Source organism: Pyrgilauda ruficollis, unplaced genomic scaffold (genome assembly GCF_017590135.1).
Source record: "Pyrgilauda ruficollis isolate IOZ18807 unplaced genomic scaffold, ASM1759013v1 scaffold2, whole genome shotgun sequence".
Classification (NCBI taxonomy): domain Eukaryota; kingdom Metazoa; phylum Chordata; class Aves; order Passeriformes; family Passeridae; genus Pyrgilauda; species Pyrgilauda ruficollis.
The window spans coordinates 24,282,392-24,306,938 of record NW_024519206.1 but is presented as its reverse complement, the minus strand read 5'-3'; the positions used below and the strand labels follow the sequence as shown (position 1 = coordinate 24,306,938).

Genomic DNA, 24,547 nt, shown 5'->3' with positions numbered 1-24,547 from the left:
TATGCAACTTCTGCTGATGTATTAAAAGCAGCAAACAAACATCTGGCATATGTGTTCAAAGGGTTGCAGTCTCCCCTAAAACATTTTTGTTTTAATAATAAAATTATACTGTGTACTTAGAAGAATTTATCTACAAAAATCACAGCTGGCACTGCACAGGAGAGTCCCTCAAAGTTCAGTCATCGACTGGCATCAAAACCATCTCACACGACAAAAAAAAAAAGCCCCATTTGTGTCACGAGAGAGCGATGGACAAGCACGCCTAGGGAACCTTCTGCTGGCAAGCGGCGCCGCACAGCCACAGCCTTCCAGCAGCGCCCGAGCCCCGAGAGCAGGCACCCAGCAGCACGGAGGCGCAAGCACGGGACTGGCAGGGCTGGAAGGCATCTCCGGAGATCACCTGGCCCAACGCCCCTGCCAAGGCAGGGTCACCCAGAGCAGGTGACACAGGAACGCGGCCAGGTGGGTTTGGAACGGCTCCAGAGACGGAGCCTGCACAAGCAGCAGGCAGCCCGGGCTCCTGACGCCAAGGGGAGCCCCGCAGGCATTGTCCAGGCATTGTCCGGGCGCTGACCTCCTGGACACGCGGGAGGGCAGCGACACACGCCCGGGAGCCGCCCGCCCGCAGCGCCGCGGGATGGACGGCGACAGGGGACCCGCGTCCGCGGCCAAAGTCCTCCCTCCTCGTCCTCCTCCCGCACGCAGCCGCCGCCTCAGGCCAAGCCCTTCGCGGTCAGCCGGGTGAGCGAGGGAGCCGAGATGGGCAGAAAGGGCAGGGGACGGGCCGGGGGCGGGCAGGGGACACCAGGGGACGGGTGACCGTCGCTCCACCGGCGGCTCCTCCCTTCCCTTTCCCTCCTCTTCGGCAGCTGCCAGACCGCGTCTTCCCCGTCCCAACGGGTCACTCACAGCTTCAGGCTGGCGTAGGCCGCCGCTGCCGTGGTTCCCACCGGTGCCGCCGTCGCCATCCGTCCCCTCGGGCTGTCCCCGGCCGCCGGCTCCGCTCCGACCCGGCCGCTCCCTCCCTGCCTGACTGACTGACGCGTCCCTGGGCCGGAGCGACGGGGCCCCGCTCGGGACAAACCTCCGCGGGCGCGCTGGCGAGCCCAGGGCGGGGCGCCGCCTATGGCGAGGGGGGGCGGGGCCAGGCGGATTCAACGGCGCCGCCATTGGCTGAAGCAGCGCGAGAGAATTGTACTGAAGTACGCGGGGGCAGGAGTGAGTTTTCGAGCAGGGCCAGTGGCGCAATGGATAACGCGTCTGACTACGGATCAGAAGATTCTAGGTTCGACTCCTGGCTGGCTCGGCTGCTCTTTTTCAATTCACCCCGCCTCACATTTTTCTGTTTTTCTTTTGCGCTTTCAGCTGAGGATGCTGCCTGTAGGCCCCCCGCTTCTGTACGTGCCCACCACTGCTACGTCTTTGCACCCAAAATGGGGGTCTCCAAATCTCCCAGGGTCGGATGGCATCACAGGGCTTCCTGCCCTTGGCAGCACCTCAGCCATGGGGTTCGGCAAGGAGCAAACCCAGGGCACCTTCTGGCCAGTTCCCCACAGGATACAGCTCTCTGAGTGTCATGCCCCAGGTATGGGCAGCTTCTTGCTCCAAGGACGGGGATCTATAATTAGTTATTTCTTTTTATTTGCTTCATTTTAGCTGATAGCTCCAAGCTGCTGTGGTGCTGCTTGGCCATCATCCAGTCTTTGGGCATGAGGCGTCTGGTAGCTGATAGCAGGGGCGCCATAGGAACTTGGGAACACAACCCAAAACCCTCAAGGAACCCATCCCCACCGATGCTGCAAAGGAGACTCCCATGCTGGGGTCAGAGCCTGCTCCCACATGCAGCACATCCCTCCCCAGACCCTCAGCCTGGGGTCTGGGCCTCTCCAGAAGGTGTCAGAGCAGGACAGACTCTGATGGAGCTGCAGCAAATACCAGCTGCTTGCAAAGGACTGGTAATTCCCAGTGAGCCCCACTGTGGTGGTTCTCCCCACCCTCAGCCACTGAGGTGGGGGGACAGGAGTAAGGAAGAGGTTGGGAAACCATAATTTCACAGCATAACTCCCCCCACTATGGACTCTGGGCAATGACAGTCATTGTAAGTTTAGGAAAGACTTGACTCTGAGTGTTGCTTAAGATACTGTCTTTAATCACTGAAATCACAACAGCCAGTGGCTTCGTTCTGCTACCAGTCTCCATTCTTTATAAATACTTAACAGCACAGAAGAAAAGAGGGCTGTGTTCACAGGAGGCTAAGGTTAGTTACACCAGCACAAATCCTAAAATACTCTCTCCTGGAGCCGAGCTTTGAAGGAAACATAAAATAACTAGTACCATTCAGTATCGTTAGGCAGGCTCTGGATTTGCTTTCCGGATCCAGAAAGGCAGAGCCTGGGGTGTGTGCCTGGCTCCCTGCCCAGCCGTGCTCCGCAGACCCGCTGCGTGGGGAGCAGGGCTGGGCTGGCAACTGCAGCCCTGTCATCCCTTCTCCAGGGCCACAGGGCATTCCTGCCTTTACAGGGCTCTTTGCCGTGCATTTGCACGTGGAGACAGTTTCTTTCCATCTCCTGTCGTGTCTGAGTGGCTTGCAGATGCATTGCCACACCAACTCCTGGCTGCCCCGGAAGAAAGCAGGGTAAGGATTTTTATTGCTTAGGAAAGCTTTGTTCCTCCTTAGGAAAAGGGTGGGTGAGCAGTTCCAAGCTCTCTCTGGGCTCGTGACAGGAAGATGTCTGCCCAGTCAGCTTCAGGGAGGACAGCCAGAGCCACTGCAGCCAGCGAGCAGCAGGACACAGAAATGGATTAGAAAAATGAACTCACAAACGCTGTGCCATGATGAGAGATGCAAAGCCCTTCCCAAGCTTCTCCCAGACGCACAGGCACTCACAGGATGGGGGAAAGGGATGTGTATCTGGTCATAGCCCTTCCCTGCCTGCAGGTACTCACTCCAGGGGTATTTCCCAGTGATGAAACCTGGGTCAACTTGGCATTACATTCACGCACAGAAAGTTGCTTAAAAGGCACCTGCAAGCACTTGGCATGGGCACAGAGGTGTGAAAGGCAGATGTGCCACGGGCAGCACCTGCCACACATCATGTGCATGGACACAACTGCACACACCACTCCAAAAGTGAGCACATAGCAAGTGGTCAACCCCCACATGGGATTTTTTTTTCCAAAAAAAAAAAAAAAAAAAGATAATCCTTTCTTTGGAATTGCCAGCCAGACCCATGCCAGCTCTTGGAAGCCCAGTTTCCCCCTTTCAAGGCTGCCACCTCACACCTGATTGCTGATGAAACTCCATCATTTACAGACTAAGCAGCTATTCACTTGGTAGTACAAAGATCTAAAAAAAAAAAAAAAAAAAAAAAAAAAAAAAAAAAAAAAAAAAAACAAAAAAAAGGCAAAACGTTTTAAAAACCCTCAAATGAAATTCAGAAACTGAAGAGCCACAGATCTTTTCAAATGCTCCTCACCAGAGTGTTAGAAACTGCTGTTCTCTGTGTTTTAACATCAGGGCAGTTTACCAAAATGCTTTGATCACAGGTGCTTCTTACACTTTAAATTACACAAAAATGTCTGCTGCTTCTGTAGCTGGGGCTTTCCCCCGGCTCTTATGCAAAAATCCCTATTTAAATGAGTTTCTGTATTTTAAGCAATAGAAATTTAACAGCATGATCTGAATGAAAAAATCTTTTAAGCTCTGATTCCTGAAAGCAGGCTTCAGGGAATTCACTTGAATAACTATTTGCATGAGAGTTACTCATTAACAGCATAATGGGACTTCCAAGGATCCCTTACTTTAAAGCCAGGCAGAAGAACTAGCTGGGGGAGGAACCAAGACTAACTTCTCATAGCACATTTCCATAGCTTCTTAATAAATTAAAAGGCACCAAGACTCATATGAACAGCAAAACTCAATGTGTATCAGCCAGGAGATAGGTGGAATTTAACATGTTTTTTGAAATTCTTCTGAAGAGGAGACAAAGCCTCACATCTCCAGCTCCGGAGCTATTTCTCCCTTTGGGGGAGCTGCCTGAAGGCAGACAGTGGGGGCTCGCAGCTCCACAGATGCCTGGTGGAGGGTCGGGAGGAGGAGAAGGTTCCCTCCTGAGCAGGATGCCTCTGCCTCCCCCTGTGCCAGACCCACTGTCAGGCAGCTGCAGAGCTGGGGAGAAGCCGGGGAAAATCAACAGGGACTGACACTCACAGCCTGGGAGAAATAAAGCTGAGCTTAAAGGAATTCGAACTGCCAGAGACAGAAGGAGTGCAAGTTAGCGCACAGAGGGGTGCAGGGCAGTGCAGTAGATGCTTTAGTTTCAAAACCACAAGCTCACAGGCTTCTTTTTAAAGAGCTCCACACTGTCGCTTCCAGCTCTTTGTAAATACAGGAAAGGAGAGTGTTAGCATTTAATAATTTATAGGAGACCTTAAAACTGGAAGTAGGGCAGCCTTCATTTCGCCATTGCTGAGGGATACAGCATGGCTGACAGGAGTAAGAAGACACTGTGTGGGAGCAGAGGCCAAGCTCTCCGGTGATGCAAAGAGGGCTCCTGCAAGACATCTTGCAACAAACTGCTGCTCTTGAGGCTTTCCATGAAGGAAAATTGTCCTTCTCCCCATTCCCTTCTTTCCTGCTTATTTTGAGATTTTGGGGAAGGCTGCAAGGGTGAGACAGAAGTTTAAACTGCAGTTTAAAAACACAACACCAGTCCCACTAGTGTCTTCAGATCTTTACAAAATAAAGGCCAAAAAATGTGCACAAGGGCTTGATCTAAAAAATCAAGAGGTAGCAAAAGCATGAACTACATAGCAGCTGGTCTTTCAGAGACAGCAACAGATGACCAAGGCTAGTGTTTCCAGCTCACTTGAAAAAACTACTTTGGTATCTCATTGCCTTTACTGCCAAAAGCAGCCCAAGGCACAGAACCACCCGGCCAGGACTATTTGCATTATTTACTAGGGATTGTGAGCTGGTGTTATTTTCCACATCAGTCCCTGCAGACAGTCCTGAGATCACAGTCACACCTTGAACACCCCCTCCCTGCTCCAGCCTAGCTGCAGGACACAAGCTGATGGGATGCACTGGGGTGAGAGCACTACAGCATCTCCCTGGCTGTTGTTGCCCTTGATACACCCTGCTTGGACGCAGCACTGCTTACATTTTATGTCAGCTTCCATCACCTTCCTAACCAGCATTTGGAGGCTAAATTTAAGGCTCCAGGAGGACTCACATATTTGGGGTCAATTTTACCTCCTCTAAAATCACAGGTAAAACTCTCAGAAGATATATTTCACAGTGCTAAAGTGCCCTCCCTTGAGCTTTCAGTCACTCACTGAAGGGATTCATGTCCCCAGGAAAAATGGTACCACAGAGCCAAGCTACACCAAAGCTCTGGATGGCTTCCAGGCAGGACCAACTTGCAGCCCCAAGCTGCCATCCTCATCCTGAAGAGCAGTGGAAACAGGCAGAGAGAGGCACATGACGCTGGATGGGGCAGAGGGCTGGACAGTCAGTTGGCACCAGGAAACTCCCTGCCAGGCCCACCAAGCTCCTGAGGCCGGAGCAGTTTCACATTTCAGCCATGGGAAGATGACTTACTAGCACAGGCAGACAGGCAACTTGCTGCTACCTGACACCTGTGCTGCTCCAGATGGGCACACGTTGCTGTCTGACTACATCAAGTGAAGTTCAAGCTACATCTGTGCTATTGGAAAAGAGGTTTGGTTGAACTGTAATGGGTTTTCAGCATGGGAACATTTTGGTAGTCCCAGTGCCATGGCTCAGCTAATTTATTGTCATTTCCACACTGAAAAGATCTTCAAGAATGTCATCCCATCCTTTGCCAGTCAGAACTAAATTTACATCTTCAGCATAGATACATGAGGATTTAACTAATTTTCCACAAAAAGAAAGAGTAGTTAAGATCCCCAACTGCATCTTAGGCTTTAAATTAAGAACATTTTCTTAAACAAAAGTACCAGTACACGAGGGGCTGCACAGCTTTGGTAGGTACAGAACATGCACTGCAGGCACACTTATCATACATGTGACACATACAAGGGAACAGATTTCTCTGACTATAAAGAAGGGAGGGGGGCAGTGGGAGGGTCAAGAAAAGAAACAATTTGCTTTCCTGCTTTCTCAGCAGAACAGAAAGTAAGGGCAAAACTCTCTAACCCCTTGCTCAGATAAGCTGTTATTATTCATAGGAGCAAATCTGTTTATGCCAACATACTCAGATGTCTGAGTTCAGGTTGTGGAGCTGGGTTCTAAATCCCTGCGTGACAAAGCCTTCATAACAATCTCAAGTTCGCTCCCCAGGCTCTGAATAAGCACCACTATGAAATGGCTTTGTGCTGGGTAAACACCATGAAAAGGAATAGCCAGGCTGAGGGCTGGGCTGTGAGGAAAACTGGAAAACTCAAGCAACTGTCTGTGCATGGAGAGCTTTTTTCCAAAGTGAGCTCTGCAAGCAAGAATGAGGGTGGATTTCCCCCATGTCCACAGTTTCAGCATCCCGACCTTTCCTTTCCAAATATGATCCACTATTCAGGCTCTGACACAGCAGACTGGCTCCTATGTGTCATGCTGACACACAAGCCTGGGCCCCAAGTCATTGCAGTAGCTTAGCCTAGCTTGTTCCAGTTTTTTGTTCTGTTTGAAATGGGATGTTGGCTTCCAGTTGCCAGACAGCATTGCCTGGTTTGTGCTTGGAGAATTGGTACTCTTACAGCCAGACTTGATACTGGAGTTCAGGGAATTAACAGAAAGGTCTGAGTGTGCCATTTTGCACAGACCCCTTTCTTTTGTTTTCCTAAAGAATTAATAAAAACAGAGAGTGTCTAAAAAGCTGGTACTAATAGGTTGCTGTCCTTCAGAGAACCTGGTGAAATGTGCTTTCAGGAAACAGTAGACTGATGGGATGTCCCCGGCAGGCAGGCTGGCAAGCCAGCCTCTGGCTTTTTAAATTGTGCATGGCACACTATCTGAGTTCATAGGCACGAGAGCAAATTGTGCTTTCACTGAAGAATCTTCCAAAATGAGCCCAGAGTAATCTCCAGGCGGCAGAAAAAGACAAGTAAAAGTAAACTGATCTGTTTAGGTAACATGCCACATTCTTGTAGATCAAGTAGATATGGTTTGATGCAGCTGAAACCCACAAGCATACAAAGTTGGTGAATCCAGCAAAAATCTCTCATATCCTTTGACAGGAACATTGCTGACTGGCAAAAAACATGCACAGGAGATCAGCTGGAGGTGGGGAGAGGGGAATCATGTAACAACTCTTCTGTCCTGGCTTTCTAACGCTGGCCACGCTGACTAGTAGTGGTGCTGGTAGGCAGCTGCTGGGGTTGTGCCATTCTCTATGTGTTTCAGGTGACAGGAGTGACAAAGCAAATGTTCATCCAGTGGGTAGCAGCGATGTCCATCTTCGTCGTTCAGTTCCATCCCACAGTCCTGCAAGGAGAGGCCATGCAAGCTATTAGAGCTTGTTCTCATCTCCCAGTGTCAGCTGGGGTCTGGCTTCTAGGAAAGTGATTTTGTGACAAGGACAGACAACACCCAGCCAACAGCTCCCTCCTAATAGGTCCAGCATGTACCACAAGAAGAAAAAAATCTGACACGGATATTTTGATGGGCAGCCTTGTACAAATTTGTTTAAAACAGTTTTATTGAATAAGCTTTATCCTGTGGTAAGGTGCAACCCTCTGTATTTTAAATATGCTTGTGTCTCCTTACACTGTCAGGTAAGATTCACCTCTTCACATTACAGTTGTACTGATGTGAAATCAGATGGCAGAGTCAGGGCCTCTTTTCACTGCATTACAAGCACAGTGAGAAAAAAACTATTTATTTTAATTCTCAATGCAGAAGTACAGTGGCTTTCTGAGAAGCCCTGCACAGAGTAAATGGTTTTTAAGAGCTGGCATCTCCTGGAATTTTTTCTTGTGCAGCCATATCCTTTCTCCAGCCTCAAAGACACATTCATTTCCCATGAGAGTGAAGGTAACTTACACCCCACAGGATCAGTCACCACCTTAGCATTCTTCTACAATCTGACTTGGAAATCAGATACACTGATGTGATCTGGAGCTCGAGGCTTCTGGAAGGCAGCAATAGACCTTACCAAGTCACCATGTTTCCTGCATTAACAAATAAACTGCGAAGTTTGAAAAGCAATAATTGACTTGTTGCCCATAACTTTATGGATAGTAAATGAAATTAGAACTGAAACACACTGCTGCAAAAACTTTTGTCCTCAATCTGGAAACTTCTCAGTCACTGACAGAAAGGGTCTCACACTGCAAGGTTTGAATTGCTCAGTTACTGCTGCTGTAAGGCAGGAGATTCGTTTCTATCTTAAAAATAATAGCTATTATGACTATTAAGTGCCCACTCCCTGAGAAAGCTGCTGACCTACCTCGCAGTGATAACATTCCACATGGTAATCCTTGTCCATGGACACAACCCGAATGGTCTCATCAGATCCCTGTGAGCATTTGAGCAAAGCAGAAATTACAAAGGATTACAGCAGGATCAGACACATGCACTCTGTAGATTGCTTCCTGCAACAAAATGAATGTTGAGGAAACGCATTTGGGCAGCTGGTTGGAGACCACAAATAAATCCTGCCACTTGCAGTATTTTTACAGTAAAGCTTCATCATTGACTGACTGCAGTTATCCTCTAAAATGTGACACCAGAAGTGTAAAAATGTTCCCTGTTTAACCGTAATATCTATCAGAAATCACAAATTAATGACTTGGTAATTTCAACAGATCACATTTTTCAGCATTGTAAATTACTTTTGCCTAAGACTTATCTCCAAGTACTAAAATGTGTTAGTCCCGGAGTGATCACACAGAGGACATTCATGAATACCACCAGCATCTATTGACACTAAGGACAATTCTCCTGAATATAAAACTAGCAGCAGCATAATCCTGCAGGAGATGAAAAAAGCAGCCTGGCTGAGGAGGAATAAGCTTCATCGGTGAACAAAAGGAGGGTCACATCTCAAGAACAGTGCATGAGCTTAGACCGAAGGGCTGCACTCCAGAGGAAGCCACCATCTCTCTCTATCCACAAGACCATTTGTTTTGACACACGGTCGAGTGTGAAAGAGAGCAAGGCCTGACACTCCTCCCCCAAGGGGATATGGAATAAAAGGCTCTCACCTCAGATGGCAGAATGGGAAGTCCACACGCTGCACACTTTGGAGCTAAAACTCTGGAAGAGCAACGACAAATTGAAGGCAAGTTATGGATCAACATAAAAACAGAGGTCTGTATGTTCTCAGTGATAACATGAAAAGCTGCAGCTATAAATAACTTATCCACAGGAAAGCTTTGCATCCTGAGATCATAAATTCATTTTAGCATTTATTTTAAGTAATGCCTGGCACACTTGTTGCTCAATCAGGCAAAAAGAGACCTTATATTTTACACTTAGTGCCAGAAAAAATACAAAATTTCTCTGTAAAATTCTTGGCTGCTACTGAGAGATTTGGAAAAGAAAATGAGGAGGAACTGAGCAGGACTGTCCCTAGAAAAATACATTAAAAGAAGTGGCAGCCTCTGGGCAGAAGACTTCTGAGAAAATACCACATGACTGCACAGCTTCTTAAGGCCTTATAACACAGTAATTAATTAAATTAAATTGCAAGGAAATATGAATTATTTCTGAATAATGATGGCATACAAGGGCACTAATCTTGGCAACAGGATTATAACAACTCTGGTCTTGGCACAACACAGAAGAGTTCCAAGGGCTGCCTGAGCAACACTTAACACTCTCCCTGCTCAGAAAATGGAGCAAGGACCAAAGCAAGCCAGAAGGACACACAAAATGTGTGCAGCTCTAATACCAGTCAATAACTACCAGTCAAGAGCACAGCCATTTTATTTTACTGTCTAAGTAAGAAGTGATTTTTAAAGAAGTGATTTTAAAAGTGAGTTTTAAAGAAGTGATTTTAAAAGTGAGTTTTAAAGAAGTGATTTTATCAGTTGTTTAATTTAGAACTGGCTAAAAGTTTTGTTTTGCAGATTCAGTGGCGATTCTTTAAAAGTCAAATCCAGCCCTTCAACTACTCAAAAAGTAAATCACATTGATTTCCACAGGCATTCACAGGCTTACCTTAAAGCAGACTAATTTTGTACATCACTGAACACTTCAGGAGCACTATTTCTCACTCTCTCTGCTTTGCAGAAGGGGCAGAGAACCTCTGAAACCCAGAGGTTATTTGGCTTCATCAGAGTTACACAAGAGTCAACAGCTGGATAAGAGGAGAGAGGAGGAATTTCTAGGGTCTAGCCCCATCCTCAAAACTTCTAACCCTGTTTCTATTTTACTAATCTGCACTCCTAACTAGCTGAAAAGCTAAATTAGAGGCTTGCTGCTTGGAATATCACTGCTGTTTATGTTGCCCTTACTTGTGGTAATCTCTGACACAGTAGATTTTGTTTTCAGAGTCTACAGTGAATGGCACGCCATCCAGACACTCGTTGCAGATGACGCATCGGAAGCAGCCCGGATGATATGATTTCCCTAGAGCCTGCAGGATCTGCAACAGAGCAAGAGAAAGGAAAAATGGCACATGAAGAGCCAATAAAGGTGAAAATAGTAAACACACAGCTTTACATCAGATAATGCTGCATATTCATCAGCAGGACTGTGTCTCTCATCTGAAAAACCAGTTTACAAGGATGGAAAGGGCAGTTGGAATCAATACATAGCACCTGGCTCTAGAGATATTAATTATTAGCATGGGTACAAAAACAATATAGAGACTCAGTCAAGGTGTTTAGCATGACAAAGGATAGAAGTGACAGAATTTAAAGGAAAGAAAATAATTTCTGAAGTCAACAAGTAGAGAATACTTAGCAAGATCACAAAGCAAAATGTACCAGCCAAACAAAGGAAATACACTTTTATATTCTCCACGAGAAGTGGAAACAGTATTATTGCTAGGTTTTCATAATTCCTTAGATATTGAAGGGTTTTGTACTTGCTCTCCTGGCTTTCTAATTAGCACAGACTATGAAAACTGTGTTGAACTCAACAGCTGCAATTCACTACCTGGAATACCATGGTCCGTCAGTAGAAGGATCAGACTTCTGAGTAGCAAACAGCTTCCAATTGTAAAGCTTTCCAGTGTAAGCAGGCAAACAAAGATAATTAATGATAAGCATTAGAAAATGTTAGGAGGCATGCTGTGAATGAGAAATTCCTAATTTCTTTGCCTCAGCTGTAGTCTTACACCACAGCTATGCCAGTCTCCCTCTGAACTTCTTGTAAGTGAATGCTGACCCCCTGAGTGTCCCCCACACCATGCACACCTGGAATGGATGGTACCTGCTGCAGGCTAATCCTGCTTCACAGATCTAAGCTGAGGTCTGGATCACACACTCTGGGTCAAACCTGCTCCCCAGAGTATCAGTACCCACAAAAAACTATAAGAAAGTGACTTAATCCAGAAGACACATGGGAAGCCACAGCTTGACTGCAGGAAAGAGAGGCTGAGAGAGCTGCACTGATGCCTCACAGCAAGGGAGCACTGCAGAGCCACGACACTGCTGAGCAGGAAGCATCAACAGAATTACAAGAAGTCCAAAAAAGGGATGAAAGACCTGGAGGCTCTGCTTTTCAACACCCACTGAAAACAGGCAGAGCAGTGTCTCTGCATGACATACACTAGGGTGCCAGATTCACTTCCTTGAAAATATCAACAAAAGGCTCAGTGGATTTTCCTTCTGATACCAGTCTTGCGTTAGGCAAACTATCAGATGATAACAGACAGCATTGGATAGGAATATATTTTGCTTTTGACACATTCTTGTAAAAAGCTGTGGGAGTTTTTTCTCCTAAAGCAATTATCACTTACCATATCCATTATCAAATGACCACAAATGAAACACCTGTCAGCCGACTGCTGGAAACCAGAATACTGAAAGGACAGAAAAGAATTCACTTAAAATTTCACAAGGCCACCCAAGCATAAACAACAGTGTACTGTGGAGTGCTATTTGCATATTTGTTATTGGACCTTTTTCTGTGCTCCTTAGACAGAAAAACTAAACTTCCCAATGCTTTTTTCATTATATAAAGGTGTGGATGTGTTTCTGACTGCCCAGGCTCAGAAAGAGTACAAGTTCCTGTAACTTCCAAGTCCAAAATTTAACTTTAATTCAAAGTATAAAAATAAATACCATACATGCACACGCAAATAAGGCAGTTACTAATAAGACTTATTTACATGCTTATTTGACCACATGAATCTACAAGACAAGAACCTTTTTGTGTTTTTCACATACTTATGTCACAGTAACTGTATATACAGGCCTGGAAAGCCAAATTTTTCCTTGGATACATGGTTATTATTCTGTTGAAGCTTCTCTGAGGTCAGTGGTATTGTTCCAGTTCCCTGTTAGGATAGCAGTCAAGTCTGCCCCAGCAACTTTTTTGCTGTTTTTCCTGAGATCTATTGGTAGGGAACTGTCTGTCATGTCCATCACATGCACCTCAGGCACAGCACCTCATCTGTCTGAATGAAGGAAATGCAAACTTGGAAAATAAAATATTTTAGGTGCATTTAATCCTTTTATTTTCATGCTATGTAGAATATACTGAGGAGAACAAAGAACATGACCCTAGCTCTCTCTGACAGAAATCACTAGGATTCACCAATAAGTCAGCAAATACAACCTTTCCAAGTCTCAAGGAAGGCTTAATCTACCAGAACTCAGGGGCAGAAGTGTGTATGGATTTTTATCTGCACCAGCCAAGGAGAGGACTGTGGGGTTGCTTCATGCTTAGGTACACTCACACAGAATCCACTGAGGGTAACAGAAAGATATCCATTAAGATATCCATTAGGTGAAAAAGGAAATTCTCTCGTTCATTCCTCTGTAGCCATTCACCTCACTCCTGCCTCCTCAGTATGGCCATGGAGACAATGCTTTGAAGGAGCCATCACAACAGGTTATGGCTTCAGCTAGGGGTCTGTGGCACAAAACCAGGGCCTCTCACTCAACTCTCTCCAGCACCACATGTGGGCAGCCACCGCGGCTGGGGCTGGCCCTGGGAAAATGTTGGAGCAGAAGGGCCAGGCAGGATGCTGGACCAGGAGTGTGTGAAACACAGGCAAAGCTGACAGGCAGAAAGGCTGTGAGTCTGCTGGTGACACTGAGATGTCTCATCACAAGAGTCAACTGGGTGCTTACCAGGAAGTCTTCTTCACAGAACACCTTTCCATTGACAAAATAAAAGGCTTTTCCTCTCAGCTTTCGACCTAGGGAAAAAAAACCCACAGAAATAAAAGAAAGATCAGCAGAGAGCAAGGAGAAAATGTGATCAAAACCTGGCTGCTGAGAAGCAAACAATAATGAAGACATCCAAGGACAGATGTCACACAGCTGGAAAAGAGCACCTAAGCCCAGCACGTGACTTCCCAGACTCCAGCCTGCCAAACTCTCTTCCACTGGTGGGTGCTGATGAATGCCAGTTCGTGGATCTGGACAAAAGTCCCACCTTTGGGTAGGAGGTAGGAGCTTTGCAAGCCTGGACCACCCCCTGGCAGACTGCCACATGTTGTAACTCTGGGAAGAGTGAGGAAGGATGCACTGACTCATGCTGGAAAACACCCAAGGAAAGGAGCAAAGAGGAAAGAAGAAAGGGCATACAGAGAGTGACCTACACTTAATTCCTCAAAATGTCACGACCTTACTGTTTTGCTATGAGCAGCAGCTGCCAGACAAGACACTGCAATACCCGAGCACTCGCTCTGCCCCAGCAGAGGGCAACACCAGAGCACTCAACGTGCTTCTCTGCTACCTACCAGCACATTTGTTACTGCAGCTGTCAACAAAAAGCTTTGAAACTATTAAAAAAATATAAAATCCAAATGTCATAATCAAGACAGGATGACAAAGTTTTTCCAAGAAAGGACTCTACATATGGAGAGGATTTGTATTTACTTCAGCTTTCGTGATTATGCCTCCCATTCACCGTCTGTTTTCAGTTCCATGTAATCATGACAATGTTTTCTCACACTGCCACCACTCCTAAACTTCCCCCAAGAAAAAACAGCTAGATTTTGTTTGTTTATAAAAATCTGCTCCTACCTCTTTGCAGTCTGGCTTCCGTACTGAGCCCAGGGTTTGAAATGCAAGCCTGGCACTGGAATGGTTCTGCACTGGAGCCCCAAGCGTGTGCCAGGAGACAGAGCCCAGGGCAGGGGGAACAGCACTGCCTGGGCACAGCTGGAGAAGGACCTGCTGCAGGCTGGTTTTGGACACCTACCAGGCACTGCTGGAAGGAAATTGGGTCTGAGACACTGGCGCCCAGAAGCCTCCTGCTTGACACGCCGAATGTGGCCAGTATTAATTTAAAAAGTGATTGTTAGCTGCTGTGTGTATAAATGTGAACATCACACGGGACTGGACTGGGGGTCACCTTATGGCATGCACCTACCTGGCAGCCTTCAGTGAAGAACCACGCTGGCTGCAAGGCTGTAGGGAAAGGAGGAAGCCACGTAAACCCACGAAACAAGTGGGTTTTCAAGAAACAAGTGTTACAGTCTTCTGCATACGCCAGAGGGCACCCTCAGGCTGGGAAACAACTCCTGCTGCCAATTTCTTCCTCCGCTGTTCTCAGCTTCTCCCTGCCCACTTTTGGGATGGACTGCTCCCAGCGTCTCTTCGAGGTAAGGAAACACTTTCTCATTATACAACTGGGAAGGCAAGATGCAGGAAAAGCTCACTTCCCCAGGCTGCACTGGGAACTGTCCCAGTGGAGCACCTAACAAAATGGAGATGCTCCAGGGAAGCTCCGAAGTTTTGCCAGTGAATTGATCCAGACCAGCATTTCATCAGCAGCCCTTAGTGCCTAGTCCATGTCTCAGGCAGCGGGGCAGGTGGAGGACAGGGCTGTGTGTTTTCTCAAGGAACAAGCCCTGGTTTGCATGTGCATGAACTTCATGATTAAACTGTGGGCATTGCTCAGCTCTATGTTTACTGGAGCAGTGCAGGAGGCAAAAGCACATGGCCCCATCACAGTCGCTGTCCCTCATTCTCTTCAAATCCCTGCTAGGGACAACCACATAACCTGAAGGTCAGAGATGACCCAGGGCATCAGCCCATCCTTGCATCAATGCAGACATTGGATAGGGCATAGAAGAAAACTTGACAATCCTGAAAGCGTCCCACTTTGATTTTTCTCATCCACCCTATGTTGTCAAGGTTGCTGAAACCGAAACAGGACCCAGAGTTCAAAACAGAAAGTATCTAATCTGGGACATGTAATTCTTTGTGGTTTATAACCCAGGGTTTATAACCAGGGTGTGTATTTGCATGATAACCCCACCTGTGCATCTGCCTTTCCACAGGTAAGCCTGGCATGCTCACCAGCAGCTCTAGAGTCAGTTTCTGAGGAGGGACAGGAGAGGCATGGGAATACCTGAGATTTGCATCACCTTTGTCAAGGGTGGTCCTAAGCAAGTGAACAACAAGCCTAATGCAGCAAGAAGTACTCTTGAAAATCTTCCACTGATTGAAATGCAACACTGGGATTTGGCACTCCCAAAAATGAAAAACAAACAAAACCATTCAACTTTGGTTTTAAATTACACGGTAGCGAGGGCTCCAGTTCAGTGCAACGGGCAGGTGCCCAAGTGACTTTCCACCTGCATGCAATGTATCTCCTCAAAGACAAGCTGACAGTGGTGAGGAAAAACATAAACATGGGGGCATGCAATGAGAAACACTTCTTTGGATGAAGGCCTGGTGCATGAGCAGCAGACATTCCAACAGAAGGGATGAGGTTTGGATCACTGCCACAATGCCATTCTTCCATGGCGACAAAAAAAGCATTTACCAGCCATTCTGCACCCAGTGTATTTTTAACACGGTGACATTAGCAGGTTAAGATTGATGGCAACAGACCTTCAGTGAAGGTGCCACAGCCAGCATGCTATGTCTGGGCTTCTGCTGTGAGCTCATTCAGCAGAGGGAGAAACCCTTTGTAGAGGATTTATAATTTGGCTGTTGGCATTACGTGAGCCCCTGAAGAGTTGCTGACACCAAGAGCACTTTGAGGCAGGACAGGGATAATTTAATTACTTTTGTTAGGGAAGAGGTAAGCATTTTAACTATTTTTAGTGCTCCATGATTCTCTTTAGGCTCCTGGCAGAAACGTAAACGGAAATTTGCAAAAACCATGAGTAACCAGGTGATCCTGCAGCCACTGCGGGAGTGATTCATGCAAACACAGCCCATTTCTTCCCCGCTGCTCTCAGCTTCTCCCTGCACACTTGTGGGACGGACTTCTCCCAGTGTCTCTTTGAGATGAGGAAGCACTTTCTCATCATACAGTTGGGAAGGCAAGATGCAGGAAAAGCTCGCTTCCGAGGCTGCGCTGGGGACTGTCCTGGTGGAGCTGGGAAATGCACGTTCCTGCTGCAGCCACATCAGTAAAAGGAACAGCACTGGGACTGCCCCACAGTGCAGAGCAGGGTGGCAGTGACTTCTGTCCCTGCACCGAGCTCCCTGCCATGGGATAGTGCCTTCAACTAAATCAGTCCCTCTCAAAAGTGATGCTTCTGACTGTGCCTGCAGAGGCTGGCACAGGTTTCATTTGGGCATGGAGATGCTGTTTTACTTTCACCAAAAGGACGGATTGAGAAGTTAAATGGCATATAAGGAATCACATATTGATAACTGCCTACTTTCAACATGTATCATAATGAAATACCCTTTGACAAACCCAGGAATATTTAATGTGTGGCTTACTGCTTTCAGGATCAGTTGTTTTACTACACGTCTTATGCGGCTGGCTCCTGACTGTATTTCACTTTCAGTTCACCCTGAATTTAGCTAATCTCACACCTGAAAAGATTCAGACCATTAAAATTCTTTGGCATTTCAACCTTTTACTGTCTTCACTTGTTCTTACAAGACATCTTTTTCATCTCTCTGACAGGAAGTTTGAGCCCTGAGCTTTTAGATACTGCTCATCCCTCACATGTCTGTCTATTCTGTTTAGCTGTGGGACCTTCAGGATGACCTCGAGGTCATTTCAGCACCAATTTCAAAATATTTCAAGCTTAGTCACTAGTGCCTTTGTGCTAAAATAAACACAGCTTTGCTTAGCAGTTGATAATAGGCATACTATCAGGCTACACTCCCAGGATGCCAGTGCTTTTGTCCACTGTTTTCTCAAATGATGGATCTCTCCTTTTGAAGACCACGCGGAGAGTTTAACCAGGGACTTGAAATGTCCCTGGCAAGGAGGATCCTGGGAGATGCATCATTTGCTTGATGGGGATTTGGACTTAACTTTCTCTTTTGAAGTTGCTTTTCCATTATTTATTAACAACAATTGGGTCACAAATCCATGTTCAAAGACAAGAGATAGCTTGTCAATGCATACAATGGAACAGGGCCATGTCTGGAACAGGGCTTTATGGAGATACACAACCAGGATTGCTGCACTGCTGGAGAGGCAGTGTGCGGGCTCCACTTACCCCTTATCTAAGCACCACGGAACTCCCTGTGGTATCTACACAGCAGATGGGCAAAAATCACTCCTGACTGGCAGCTTCTCCTGGGTCCCTTCCACACTGACAGCCCTGGGCCTCTGCCATTACAAAAACCAGTGCTTTCTCAAGTACCACAGCTGTAAAATAAATCTGGATATGTGATTACTGATGGCATGTTAAATTCAGCCAGCACGGGTGCTATGGGTGCCCTCCGTGGACACTCTGCTGACAGAGTATGGTGTCCTACCACGTGCAGCAGACAAGGTCAGGCATCAGACACCTCTGCTTAATTTCTGTCATCTGTCCCATTTCTCTTGGCCACCATTAAAGCTGGATGCAGCACTGAGCTGACACAGAAACGTCAATATTTCCAATCTGCTCTAGAACAGCCTGCATGAAAGGGTCACTTCACTGGCTGTACCTCCTCCAAATCAGGCAAATGGCAGATATCCCAGGACAGACCCAAGTCTTGCGGAAACCATGGGCAGGAGGATAGGATATCTGCAAGAACAAACTGTGCTGCGACACAGTAACTCCATTACCATATAAGATGTTCAGCCTCTCTCAACTATACCAGCTGTATGCTCTGTGCTCTCACCATACATTTCAGGCAGTAGGAAAAAAACCAAACAAACTCAAGCAAAAGACTTGGAAGTTTTTTGCTGTCAAAAAAGTATTGCTTTATTCCTGAAAACTCTCAGGAAACGATCTGATGCAGGAAAGCCAAAAACATGCGCACGTAAGGAAGGTCAGCTGCCTCTAAGGGCAACACAACCACAGGTGAGGGCAGAAATGGATCCCCAGCCAGAAACATTGCAAAACCACAGCACACCACACAACTGAGCAATATCTCTCCTTTGCCATCAGGCAAACCACTGCAAGAAGGTATTAATGAGCTCTTCATTTTAGGGAAAACCCCTAGAAGCGTCAAAATTCAGAGGTAAAATACGGTCATCCTGGGACAAAGCAGTGCTTTTGATCCAGATAGTCCCTGCTCAGGAAGTTGTTTTCATCCCAGTGCTCAGCCACTCTGCATCACTCTGGAGATGGCTGCCCAGCTCCCCAAAATGCACCAAAACCAGGTGGTGTCAAGAGCCGGCCTCCCACCCTGTCACCCCGTGACTCATCGAAACACACAGAGCCTCAGAGGAGGAAGGCGGGGGAGGCAATCTCTGTGACCTTGAATTAACTGTATGTTGAAACGACATGAGAGAGTAATTTTTAAATTTCTCTGGTTATGGAAAGGGCCTAATTATTACTGAGACACTACTCAGAAAATCAGTCACAGTATCATTAAAATGTTGTAAGAAACCCACTAAAATCTTTACAGCACAAATGAATCCTATGCCTGTTCTTTACAGAAAACAGTACTTTGAAGATGACATTATAAAATAGAAAGACTAGAAGGACTGACAATTTATTCCACGAAAGATTTCAACCTTTTTTCCCTCCTCACATTGTCCTAATGATTTCAGACTTTCAGCCAGCACTAAAACACATGCAATTGACTGAAACCACTATTACACTGGTAAATCTCTGACTGCATCCATCCCCTTGTGGAGCTGAACATCTGCACCTTTCCATCAAGGATATCTACTGAGGACACCTGATCCATGCCAAAGCCCCTTCAGCTCAGGCCTCATATCACTACTGCCCTGAAATCTGGCCAGGAGAGGAACAAGTATTGTCACCTTACTGTAAAAGCTGTCCTGGCTTTTCTCATCTATAGCAAGCGCTTCTTGTGACAAACAACAGGATTTTTCATCAGTGAGGTGAGACTGAAGACAAAAAGTCAGCAAGAACATAACAGCCATTTAGACTGAAGCAGAAAAATGTACTGATGACTTGCCTGTCCCCTAAACTGTAAATCCAAGCACAACTGAATCTCTTTTGACATGATTTTTGCTAAAAAATTGTACTGTTTACTAGGCAGACTCTGTCATGATAATTTTACTGAAGGGATGCTGAGGATGTGTTACTGGCAATGCTTTGCACTCTCCAGTCTGAAGATGTGCACATTTCTCAAGCAAGTTGATTGGTGTGGTGGGTTTTTATCCAATTATAGGCACTAAGTTCTGCCTCCACTAGAAGAGATGGCAGTTTCTGCATCTGAAGGTAACCATACATATACATGTGGCCATGGAGAAATTCACTTGGCAAGGCTGACTATCCTGCTGTCTGGGATTAAGTCACATGGGCAGAAAAAGGTGACTTTCTGCTTGTAAAGTTATTTAACTGTGCCAATAAAAACCGTGGCCTTCTTTTTCTAGGAGTTACATACCAATACAGGACATGTTTATTCAACATAATTAGCCCAAAGACACCAAGAGCTGCATTGCTCTAAGTAGCCATGTTCATAATCATTGCAGCAAGACTAATTAGCCCAAGCAGAGGGTTATGCTTGCAGAAAACACTGCTTTGATAGCTTATCTACCTAGTTTAATAAATGACCTTTGATACCTCTAAACACAACTATGTTGTGAAATATTAAATATAAGATATATATACCCAGAGGGTGTCAAGAGGCAGCCAGCTTGTGTGATTTCAAAGTCTGTCACTGGAACAACAGCCAGTTAACCCTGCACTGACATCAACACTAATCTGAGCTTGCAAAAATAGAAAAGAAAAATAAAGTAATGCAGTGATGTTGACATGTCAAAGATTGAATTCTGTAATCTAGCAAACATGCAAGGTTTCCAAATCCTTGCAGTAAGGAGCCAAAATCTGGTCCTCACTTTGGCCCTCGGGTTGTAGTTCAACATCAAACACTCCTTCAAATCACCTTGCAATCAGTTCTTTCTTTCTGACTTCCTTCCTCGCCTACTGATTTCCTTCTCAGCCATCTCCAACATTTCCCTTGCACTTTTTTAGCATTCAAATTTCCTCTTGAGGACCAAGTGGCTCAAGTGCAAGACTCTTATGCTCCAAACTACACTGCTAGCAGGGCAAAAAGGTCTGTTTTCCAGGCAACCTGTGGCATCTGGATAAGCCTGGCTGAATCCAAGAGAAAACACTAAAACTTAACACAGAAGGCTACAGTGATGCAGTCTAGCTAAAATTACATAATTTGTAAGGTCTCTTTACTACCTAAATTGTAAATATCCACATCTGGAGACACACATATTTTTTATACCTCTGAGGAGGAATAAATTAGTGATTTAATTTAAATGGTTAATGTGTAACAAACCATTTGATAGCTACAACTTTTTGTCCAACAAGTTGCAAAAAAACCCCCAAACCCTAAGGTGGAAACAGACACCTTGCATGAAACAGCTCAAGGCGTTTGGAGGCCTTTTTTTTTTTAACCTACTTTTGTGGCCCTCCTGTAAAGCAAATATCATTTATTACTAATCCTGCAGAAAGAGCCTGAAGTTTTTTTCCTCTCCCTCTCTGCAAAAGCCTGCCTTGTTTGTGCCTCTGCCCTGTAACAAACAAGATAAACGAGACATTTGTGCCAAAGTAATAATTCTAAATCTGTTGTTTTGACCTCTAAGCCAAATTTTCTGCATTACATGCCACTGGCTCAGATAAGACAGTACATTTTTTTCCTGCCAACTGAACCCTGTAGTGTATGCATAGCCCTGTTCAACAAACTGCTCTATCATTTATCTCTGAACATATGTGTATTGGGAAGCAGAGGGTGAAGGAAATTTGGCACCATGAAGTATCACTCCCCTCCATAACCCCTTGCTTCTTAGACCCTCTTGATTTTCTGTGTCAGGGAAACCAATGCACATTTGGACACAAATCCAGCTAGGAGCAAAATTAGAAATCCTTGCTCAAAGGAAAACAGCGGGACAGTGGTTATAAATATCTGGAGGACAATATGCTTTACCTTAATAGGTAATTTTGGATATTTTATTTATTGGAGTGGGGGATATTCAGTGTTCCACCAGAGAAGAAATTTTAGGATTGAAATCAGGAGCAACCTTGACTTCTCAAAGTCAAGTTTGTACTGGATGGTGTCCAAGATGAACTCCATTTGACCTTAAAAGCACTACTTTTCAGCTAGAAACCAGAGTTTCCACATAGGCTGCTCAAGATGTGCTTTGCAGCTAGAAAGACAACACCAAATAAGTATTTATTTTCCTGGCAGACAAAAATGGCCTCATCACATTTCCTGCAGTGATACAGGTGACAGAAAGCCTGCAGAGGGGCATGTGTCCTCTCTGAATGAACAACAGAGTGTGTGTCCTTTATCCCAAGGCAACTGATGGTCTGTGGGGCTGGGAGATTACTCTGGGCTTCAAAAGGCAGGATTCTCGTCCCTGAGTAGGTTTCCTCCCTGAGCGCAGGCAGGACATCCTGTAGCTCCCCAGGCAGCCGCAGTGCAGAGGTTTGATGAAGCAGAAAGTCAGCCCAGCGCAGGTCAGGCCACAGAGCCCAGAGCAAGCGTCTGGTGCACCAAGGCCCCGCAGGGCAGTCAGTGCAGGAAACCATCCCCTGCACTGAAGGGTTTCTTGCAAGCCTTGATGCTTGTAGAGATCTGTGCACATGAGGGAAGACACCCACTACTGTGGGGGCCTCCCTCTGGTACCACTCTTTTTGGAGTGCTGGGAATCCCATGCCACCACACACCTTCCCCTCCATCCATCCATGCCATCCTGCTAGCTGCCACTGCCTCCAGTTTCCATTTTAGTATGGCCACTGCCACAATGGGAAGGACTTTATCTTTCATGACTATTCTCCTAAATATAACAAGCTGAATTAGGCTCTCACTTATATGCCCATGACTTGCATTCCCCTTTTCTATCTTGTTTTGAAATACAGTCTTTTCTACTGAGGGAAATATCATTATTGCTCCCACACCCCTTTCTTTCCCCACCTCCCCATAATTTTCACTAGCCTCGTTTTTTTCATTTTACTTTCAGTTTGAAACTCTTTGCCCCAGCACATCTACTCAGCACATTTCTCAGTTACAGCCTGGGTAAGAGAGAAAATGGGCTTCACTTTGCTGAACTTGGGTTCTTTCCATCTTTCTAAGTCTCACCTGACATCCACACCTTTTCATCTTGCTCTGGAAACGTTTGGAAAGGGTTGACTTTTAAAATAAGCAGCAAATAGCTATTCTTTCAACCCTCACCAACCCACCTCATTAGAAATGGGATTAAGTTAATTTTTAACCAAACACAGACAAACAAACAGACGTAACCACGGATACCTCTGCAACCACAACTACTTTTCTAGCACTGGTCTCCAAATAAAGATTGCAAAATTCATTTTAAAAGGAGGATCAAAAGTGTTTCTTTATAAAGCACCAGTTGCATGGTAGTAATTTTAGAAATTTAAGACAGCTCAAACCTGCTGCTGGATTATTTTTAACAGGAGCTTTGGGTGCAAGGGCAGTTCAGAGACTGCCTGGCCCTAGAGGGTGAGAGGTAACTGAAGCAAAGCCTTGGCTGCAGTAATCCTCTCCATGGGAGAAGATAAATTAATTTCCAATCAATTTATAAGAAAGGACAGAAAAGTGAGCAGCTGACTTCTGAGCCTCTAGGAAACTGCCACTACATGAAAAAACCACTTTCTCTTTTCAGTTTTCCTATTTTCAGTCAGATGATGGTGAAATACTCTACTAAAAACATAGGTGAGGCAGGGCAGCTGGTGTAGGACAGCTGGGAAATGGGCATAGTTCAAGGCTCAGCTATTATTAAAAAGCATACACATCTTTCTATATTTATTCCAACTTTACAGCTCCAAATAAAACACATGCAGTCCTGATGAGTTTATAACTCTAAATACAACTCAGGAGGAAAAACCCTCAGTCTCATCTGGGAAAACCAAACTCATACATACAAAAGCAGCAGAAGATTATTATTTTTTCTGCCACCACATATACAGCTACACTTCTAAAAATACACTACTACTGCTAGAGTTAAACACAACAAAACAGGAAAACCACTGTCTTACAAACACAGCCACGGTTTAAAATCAAGTGGCCAGTTCTTCATTCCAGCTCCATCACAGACCTCCTCAACAAGCTGCTTAGAAGGATCCATACACTGCTGTACACCCCAGCAAACTCCAGATGTGGGTGTGACAAAGTGACCCACAGGGAGCTCAGCAGGGCCAGCTGAACTATTAACTCCGCTTCTTGGGTAGATTTCACAGGGCTCATCATCACTGCTCCTAGCCTGATACCTTTGCACAGTAACCAGTTCCCTCCCTGAAAAAACCATAAACCAAGCTGGCAGAGACATGCCCCTTATCTCAGGGCATGGCTGCATTTCCCTGGAGAAAGAGCAAGCAAGATGTGTAACCTGGGACATTCATGCACTTACATGCTCTAACTGGAAGAATTTCAGAGGTACAAAATGATTTTAGCAAGTAAAAGATAACGTATGCAGTGAAAACACTGCCACTGGATTTACCCTGCAGCAGCTCCATCTGAAAAGTAAAGCCTGCTGAGACAAAAAACATGCCAGCTAAGGCATATTCACTGCCACTTTGAAAACATACTCTTGTAAGAAAATGTGGCTATAACAGAGAGGCAGAGGAATGAAAACAACCATCCCCCATACCAGAAGGCAGATGCCTGGCACAATCCAAAATATCTTTTCTACATGCCTTGCAACAATCCATTCAAAAACAAACAGCAAGCACCACCACCACCACCAAGTCATACAGCTGCCGCAGACTCCAGCTGGGAGATAGTTTAATAACTGCTTTCTTTTCTTCCCCCTTTACACCAGTAAAATGTTAAGCCTGAAGAGTTTGCTGCAGGGCCTGGCAGCAGCATCAGACCAGGCCAGGGATACTCACTGCAGGCTCCACAGGTGAAGCAGCTGTCATGGTAGAGGTTGCCCATGGCTTGGCAAGCTTGGTTTGCTCCATACACGCCCTTGCTGCACTTCACGCAGGTACCTGGGGGAGAGAAGAGAGGTCACAAGTGGGACCTAACAGGGCGGCTGGGGACACTGGTTGGGTGACAACACATTTAGCTCATCATGGTGGCTGAACAGCTTAGGACCATGAAACCACACACTGAAGCCACAAGATGTAGGTGACAT

The 24,547-nt window shown here is 45.8% G+C and overlaps 2 protein-coding genes and 1 non-coding gene across 3 annotated transcripts in view; 1 reads left to right on the top strand and 2 right to left on the bottom strand.

Moving 5' to 3' along the window:
• Positions 1–1,080, bottom strand: part of SACM1L (SAC1 like phosphatidylinositide phosphatase) — a 29,526-nt gene extending 28,446 nt beyond the window's left edge. Inside the window, exon 1 of the mRNA XM_041466492.1 lies at positions 910–1,080. Coding sequence (XP_041322426.1) covers positions 910–968 — 59 coding nt within the window. The 5' untranslated portion in view covers positions 969–1,080. The remainder of the gene's footprint in view (positions 1–909) is intronic.
• Positions 1,081–1,233: 153 nt separating this feature from the next.
• TRNAR-ACG lies at positions 1,234–1,306 on the top strand. The gene has a single exon. It is a non-coding gene; the product is annotated as a tRNA-Arg (tRNA).
• An 820-nt stretch (positions 1,307–2,126) lies between these two features.
• The window catches only part of LIMD1 (LIM domain containing 1), a 33,080-nt gene continuing 10,659 nt past the window's right edge, over positions 2,127–24,547 (bottom strand). Inside the window, exons 2-8 of the mRNA XM_041466426.1 lie at positions 24,300–24,401; positions 13,228–13,295; positions 11,889–11,951; positions 10,438–10,568; positions 9,184–9,235; positions 8,427–8,495; positions 2,127–7,462 (exon numbers count right to left, since the gene is read on the bottom strand). Of these exons, the coding sequence (XP_041322360.1) occupies positions 7,325–7,462; positions 8,427–8,495; positions 9,184–9,235; positions 10,438–10,568; positions 11,889–11,951; positions 13,228–13,295; positions 24,300–24,401 (623 nt within the window). The 3' untranslated portion in view covers positions 2,127–7,324. The remainder of the gene's footprint in view (positions 7,463–8,426; positions 8,496–9,183; positions 9,236–10,437; positions 10,569–11,888; positions 11,952–13,227; positions 13,296–24,299; positions 24,402–24,547) is intronic.